At 39.2% G+C, this 7889-nt stretch overlaps 1 protein-coding gene across 1 annotated transcript; it reads right to left on the minus strand.

The window, feature by feature from the left end:
• Window positions 1-355: 355 nt before the first annotated feature.
• Window positions 356-6223, minus strand: LOC145816708 (uncharacterized). Its single transcript, XM_082912635.1, has 6 exons — window positions 5941-6223; window positions 2993-4548; window positions 2892-2906; window positions 2170-2592; window positions 959-1050; window positions 356-392 (listed from the first exon to the last, which is right to left on the minus strand). The coding sequence occupies exons 1-6, from the start codon at window positions 6221-6223 to the stop codon at window positions 356-358; spliced, it is 2406 nt and encodes an 801-aa protein (XP_082768761.1).
• Window positions 6224-7889: the final 1666 nt, after the last annotated feature.

Here is a 7889-nt window from a genome sequence, read left to right on the forward strand (position 1 = left end):
GCCACACTCGCTGAAGCGAAAGAACAATAGAAAACAAAACCCCAATTTGCCCATATATCCTTTTTGTCCCCAAGTAACCCCTATCATTAGAGATAATAGATGGAAACTTGGGGTGGATATATGGGCAAATAAACAAAAAAAAAAAAAAACACCACAGATACATAAAACATAACAGGAAACACACAATACAAATGTAACTAACTAAACACCCAACAAGACCAATCGAAAAATAATAGCTGTCCCCGCTTGCTCCCAGTCTCTACCTCGGATGAAAACATGGAATCCAATAAGCATCTCGCTTCTCATAGCCGTGACATCCTAGCCACTCAACCAAAGCCATGACGAAGGAAAATATCTATCCCATGAAAGATCCTGGCTGAGTCACATGAAGCCTGCATAGTCAAAAACCATAATCCACGGTCCTGAGAAGTTTAGTGAAAAAACAATAGCCCCGCTACAACAAACCAATGCATAGCCAATCAAAACATGAGAGCAATCATCACATCCCCCAGTCCCTTCCTTAGTAGATCACAAGCCTCAAACCCCACGGCAGTGTTCCCTTCACACCATGTCAGGCGTGGCAATGCAATAAATTAGGATGGGTCACATGAAGACAAGAAGCGACCAGAAAACCAGTAGCTATCCTCCCGCTCATCTCCCAGTCTCTAACTCGGCTAGTTAACGAACCACTATTCCCCATAGCAGTGACTCCCCAATCACTCTTGGTGGAGATGGCTCGAAACCACCCTCATATCGAGTTACATGAGGATCACACAATCAATCAACATGAAATAACCGACTACAAAAGGACCGCTGCATTGTGGCTAAACAAAATTAAAGGCCCACTTTTTCCAAACCAAAAACCACTCACCACTTGGATTTATCAAACAATATAGAAGCATAGCCCATGCAAAATGTTGTCCACACAAAAGAGCCAATCAAAATTCAATTAACTCACCACACATCTCCCAGTTCCAGCAATGGCAAATTCCACACCTCAATTCCCCATGGCAGTGTCCCCCTCACTCCACACCAGAAGAGGTCAGAGAACTGCTCAAAGCCGAATCACATGAATATGTACAGATCCTTAACCAAATAACAAAAAACCAAATATAATAGACAGCAAATCCATGGACTAACAAATTAGTAATCCCACATTGAGATGCCCAAAATAATAGATCACCAGCCCACAAAAACAGTAGGCACATTTGATAATATCTCCATTAAATTCAAAAGCCATTAATATAATCAAATCTTCACCAAGTGGACCCAAAACCATAAGCAACTCACTATTTCAACAACAAACCCAACCCGCGTGCAAAACAAAAAACACGTGGGCCCCAGTTTGCAAACCCACCAAACAGCCATCAACAAATACATAGGACCCAAATCTCCACAATATATATTTATATAAATATAAATATAAAAGTTGGATAGCCACGTATTAACAAAATAATACCTCAACTTGTTGCCTCCAAAAGCTACATTTTCCAGCTGACACCCACTTAAAAGATAGAGAATTTACTGAGTAATTATCGATATTAGTTTGACTTAAGCACGTCATTTAAGGTTTTCCAAGTCACCGAAGTGTTCAATTCTCAAATCCAAAAGGATGAATTTGAATTCCCATTGATTTTCTTCCTCTTTCTGTTTCTTTTCTTTAACTGTCTCTTCTAGCTCTCAAGAAAAAGGTTTCTCTCTAACTTCTCGGCGCTTCTCCATCCTTCTCTCTTTTTTGTTCGAGAAACTAATTAGCCTCGGCCCCCTAATTGTTTCATTTGTTCAAGTGGCGAAGTTTAAACCAAACTAATCTTGCTTAGCCTCTAACAAAGAGAATTTACTAAGTAATTGTAACTTAATTTATTCACCCAAAAATTGTAACTTAACTTTTTTGGGTGGATAAGTCATAAAATAAAAGACAAAAAACTTACACCACGACAAGGGGCATACCCCAGGCTCTAACTAAAGCACTATACAAGAACCAAAAGAAAAACAAAAAGACTAAGCCAATCCAGAATTACCCAGAAAGACTAACGACCAAATCATTATCTATCTGGACAAAATAAAGAAAATAAGCCAAAAACTAAACTGAAGCAACCATACATAATAGGAGGTAACCCAAGTGTGTTCATGTGCCGCATGAAAATGTGATGAGGAACATGAACACACCCGATATCTAAGAAGCAAAAGTTGGATGAAAACATAAACACCCGTGTACATCCCACTTGGGTAGGCAAAAATATCAACACACTCTAACGAAAACAAACATAATGGAAAGTCAATCTTCACACACGAGGCGTATATAGCAGCCATCAACACAATCATATCCAGCTTCGAGCTTCGAGTCAACCCGAACTGGAGGACAAACCATGCAACACCAACCAAGCACTGCTGCCAAACCATGTAACCCAAACAGATGCTACACATTATAGTAGACCAAAGACGCCTCTTGCTTGCATCTGCACGAAACCAGCCTGCTCCAGACAATGATTCAGAACTATTTACCAAATCAACCAAACTCCAGACAGCAACATCCACATAAATGGTTCGCTGCCATCCCATGCAACCCGTATCTAGACACGGTAGTAGACCCTGTCAACCAGCAAATACCCAAAAGTATTAAGAGCTCATCAACAGTAGAACATACAAGAATCAATGACAGATTACTCGGTATACCACACATATATATGCTCACTACACTCAACCCACAATTATATAAACTCACATCACTCGGAAAATAATGCTCCTTGTACCTGCAAAAGAACAGATGATACATAAAAACATGTTAGTTCCTCTCAATGTGGCTAGTGATATTGGGGTGGGTGATTGTTTACTCCTCACACTATACTCGGCCCTCAGATTATGGGGCAAACACTCAACAAACAGCTTACCAGAAATCCAGGTACCTATATCAATAACAAACATTAGGAAACCCCACAATGTATTTGCTAACCATCACTCAACCCACAATTTAGGATCTCTCATTCCTTACAGCAGCTGCCGAAGGCTTCACCATAGTATGGGGAAGTCTCCATGATTGGAGAAACCATCTGTCAGTTTGGTGAGACTTCAGATTGGTAATGTGCATTACCCTGAACCTTACCATATCCACAATACACTTTATAACCACCTCTTCCGGGACCATATCCTTGCTAAACACTCTGTTATTCCTAACAATCCACAACTGATAAATAGTACAGGTAAAAGCAAGCTTAGTGATAATAGCCCCAAGAGATTTGCCTTTCACAGATTTAGCAATGAGCTGGACCAAATCATCCCAAGGTAAAGAGGGCCAATGTACATTTATTTGACCTTTAATGCAAGACCACACCCTTTCCGAGAATGGACACTCAAAGAAAAGGTGATTGTGGTCCTCACAATGATGCTGGCAGAAAACACATTTCGCAGATAGGGTTACACCAAAAGTTTGCAACCTATCCCCAGTATTTAATCTGCCAAGAATAGCCATCCACACCATATTATAAGGGCCCCAAAGGAGAGTTGACCAATTCGCAGGATCAAAATGTTTCCTCAAAGAGTGCCAAGTAGATTGAATAGTGAATTGGCTATTGGTAGCAAGACACCAACTAACATCATCAGACCCACCAGTGGGGGGAGTGCTATCAATAAGATCCATAAGCTCCCATGAAGAGGGAAAAGGCCATCTCCAAGAAGTACCCTCCACAATCTCACTAACCTTAGCATCGATACCAAGAGCAGAATCATACACAATTCTAACACCAAATTTGTCCCACAAAGATCCCATAGGGTGCCAATTATCAAACCACAAAAAAACCGTAGAACCTTTTTTTGGGTGAATAAAAACCGTAGAACCATCTCCCTCCCTATGTTTGATTAGAGGGTAAATGATAGGTCTAAGAGAGAGGATCTTCCTCCAAACCCAGGAAGGGTCAATTGGCACCCTAACTCTCCAAAAACTCCAACCTTTGAGAATATAAGACTTTACCCAAATACACCACATTGACTGCTCTCCCCCAGAGAAGAGGAACCAGACATGTTTAGCAATGGCAGCCTTATTCCACACAGTGAGGGACTTAAAACCCAGCCCCCCTTCCTTCTTAGGAGAACAAATTCTATCCCAAGAAACCTTAGCCCCATGTTTTTTTAACTCACACCCAGACCAGAAGAAAGCTCTAAACAAACTCTCTATAGATCTAATGACCTTCTTTGGAAGGATGAATAAAGAGGTCCAGTAAACTTGCATAGAGAATAGAACAGATTGGATCAACTGAGCTCTACCAGCATAAGTGAGGCACTTATTTGTCCAGCTCTTAATCCTTTTTGTAATCCTCTCCACAAGTTGGTCACAATCAGTGGCCTTAAGTTTCGTGGAAACTAAAGGAACCCCCAAGTATCTCACAGGTAACTTGCCTTCACTAAAATTGCAAACCCCAAGGATCTCATTTCTTAACTGCGTATCACACCCAGAAAAGAAAATGTGACTCTTATTAGGGCTAGGAGACAGCCCAGACAAACTCTTAAATTCTTCTAACCCCATTTTGATGGACTGAACAGTAGACACATCCCCTTTACAAAATATCATCAGATCATCATTTGCAAACTGAGTGATTTTTTCCTAACTGTTTTCTTCTTGTGTAGTAATGAGAAGTGCTAGGAATTCAATGAGGGTTGAGTGTTGTGAGTCCAAATAATGACAACTGACAGAATTTTGGGTTGAGTGATATAGCTACTCACAAATGTTTTATCTAATGTTTATATATATTGTAAGCTTTATGTGCAGGTTATGGTGTGTAATGGTGTGCTGCAATGCTGTGTGGGTTGAGTGATGAGAGCCTATATATTGTGTGCTAAATTCCAAATGCTATAGAGTGATGTGAGATTATTGTGGGTTTAGTGATGTGAGATATATATGGTGGTACTAGTATTAACGGAATCCGTCCATGATTACTAATGGATTTTTTTACTCCATGTTGGCAGGTCTTTCTATATTGTCTAGTGGAGGTCTATTTCTTGGTTTGGTTCTTGGGATATTTGGCTCGAAGCTGGCTGCTGAATGCGCCGCTGGATGTTTTCTTCAGGGATATAAGCTGATTTCCTTATTTGTTTTTTAACGATTTTAGTTACTTTACCTATCCTAGCGGGATGTGCTAGGAATTAAGTGGTCCATGTTGACCTGTTTTGTCTCTACTTTTGCTTTACTGTTTGGTGCTGGCTTTGTGTCTTGCTGCTAGATATGTAATGCACAGGTTCTGTTTTGTTTTCCAATCCTGTTTTTGGATTTGGGGCAGATGCTTTGTGCTGCTTTGGGGCTGTTAGCTCTCGGTTTTTGGGCTGTTCTTTCGCAGTGTTCATTTTCCCTATCTCTCTTGATATGGTTGCTGAACAGTGTGCTTTTTGGTTCTCTTTTTGCTTTATCTCCTTGGTTTCTTGGTTACTGTTGCTGTATAGTTGCTGTAGGGCCTGGGGTATTCCCCTTGTATTCTTGTATATCCTTTGTCTTTAATTTATGTCTTATTCACCCCAAAAAAAAAAAAATCATCAGATCATCAGCAAAGCATAAATTAACAATTTTAATTTTTTCACATCTCCAATGGAATTTGAAATCAGGATGAGAAGCCTTTTCAGCCAAAATTCTAGAGAGAATTTCCATGACAATAACAAAGAGATAAGGAGACATAGGGTCACCTTGCCTCAAACCTCTCTCCCCCCTAAAATAACCATGCAGACTCCCATTAATGCAAATGGAGTAAGTGGGACTAATCATGCAAGCTTTTATCCAAAGGATAATATTAGGGGGGAAACCCATCGCGGTAAGGACATCAAGAACAAAATCCCATCTAACATTATTGTAGGCTTTCATAATGTCCACCTTCATGGTACACCTAGGAGAGGGGGAGCCTTTATGATAGCCCCTCATAAGCTCCTAAGAAAGGAAGATGTTATCGGCTATCCTCTTACCAGGGACAAAAGCTGATTGAACAGGATCAATAAGATCAGGAAGGACAATTTTAATCCTATCCGCAATTATCTTAGAAATACATTTATACAAAGTGTTGCAGCACGAGATAGGTCTAAAATCCCCCACTTTTTCAGCATTGGGGATCTTCGGAATCAAAGCAATGGTGGTGCTATTTAATTCCTGAAGAAGCTCCCCCAATGTAATGAAAGATTTGATTGCTTCAACAACTTCTCTCCCCACAATATCCCAGGGTTTCAGAAAAAAACCCGCAGAACACCTCATTTAAGGTTTTCGAAATCTCCTAAGTGTTCAATTCTCATGTCCAAGAGGTTGAATTTGAATTCTGCCTGATTTTCTTCCTATTTCTCTTTTTTTTTTTTCTCTAACTTTCTTGTGTAGCTCACAAGAAGATAGTTTCTCTCTAACTTTCTCTATGCTTGGGCCCCCTAAGTGGCCAAGTTTAACTCAAACTAATCTTGCTTAGCCTCTGAGAAAGAGAATTTACTGAGTAACTGTAGCTGAACGATATCAGTTTAACTTAAACACCTCATTTATGATTTTCCAAGTCACCTAGGTGTTCAATTCTCAACTCCAAAAGGATGAATGTGAATTCCCTTTGATTTTCTTCCTACTTCTCTTTCTTTTCTCTAACTTTCTCTTCTTCTAGCTCTCAGGATAAAAGTCTCCCTCTAACTTTCTCTGTGCTTCTCTATCCTTCTCTCTTTTGTTCAAGGAACTAATTAGCTTGGGACCCTAATTGTTCCATTAGCTTAAGTGGCCAAGTTTAAGTCAAACTAATCTTGCTTAGCCTTGAAGATAGAGAATTTACTGAGTAATTATCGATACTAGTTTGACTTAAGCACGTCATTTAAGGTTTTCCAAGTCACATAAGTGTTCAATTCTCAAATACAAAACGATGAATTTGAATTCCCATTGATTTTGTTCCTTTTTCTGTTTCTTTTCTTGAACTGTCTCCTCTAGCTCTCAAGAAAAAGGTTTCTCTCTAACTTCTCGGCGCTTCTCCATCCTTCTCTCTTTTTTGTTCGAGAAACTAATTAGCCTCGGCCCCCTAATTGTTTCATTTGTTCAAGTGGCGAAGTTTAAATCAAACTAATCTTGCTTAGCCACTAACAAAGAGAATTTGCTGAGTAATTGTAACTTAATTTATTCACCCAAAAATTGTAACTTAACAACCATTAGTTTAACTTAAACACCTCATTTAAGGTTTTTGAAATCCCCTAAGTGTTCAATTCTCATGTCCAAAAGGTTGAATTTGAATTCCGCCTGATTTTCTTCCTATTTCTCTATTTTTTTTTTCTCTAACTTTTTTGTCTAGCTCTCAAGAAGATAGTTTCTCTCTAACTTTCTCTGTGCTTCTCCATCCTTCTCTCTTTCGTTCGAGGAACTAATTAGCTTGGGCCCCTAATTGTTTCATTTGTTCAAGCGGCGATGTTTATATCAAACTAATCTGGCTTAGCCTCTAACAAAGAGATCTTACTGAGTAATTGTAACTTAACAACATTAGTTTAACATAAGCAACTCATTTAAGGTTTTCGAAATCGCCTAAGTGTTCAATTCTCAAGTCCAAAAGGTTGAATTTGAGTTCCGTTTGATTTTCTTCCTATTTCTCTAACTTTCTTGTCTAGCTCTCAAGAAGATAGTTTCTCCCTGACTTTCTCTGTGCTTCTCCATCCTTCTCTCTTTCGTTCAAGGAACTAATTAGCTTGGGCCCCTAATTGTTTCATTAGCTTAAGTGGCCAGGTTGAAATCAAACTAATCTTGCCTACCCTCTAAGAAAATGAATTTATGGGGTAACTATAGCTTAAAGATATTAGTTCAATTTAAACATCTCATCTGAGGTTTTCAAAATCACCCAAGTGTTCAATTCTCAAGTCCGAAAGAATCAATTTGAATTCCCTGTAATTTTCTTCGTATTTCTCTTTCATTT

This window comes from Camellia sinensis, chromosome 1, assembly GCF_055761805.1.
Source record: "Camellia sinensis isolate YWXY chromosome 1, ASM5576180v1, whole genome shotgun sequence".
NCBI classification, from domain to species: Eukaryota; Viridiplantae; Streptophyta; class Magnoliopsida; order Ericales; family Theaceae; genus Camellia; species Camellia sinensis.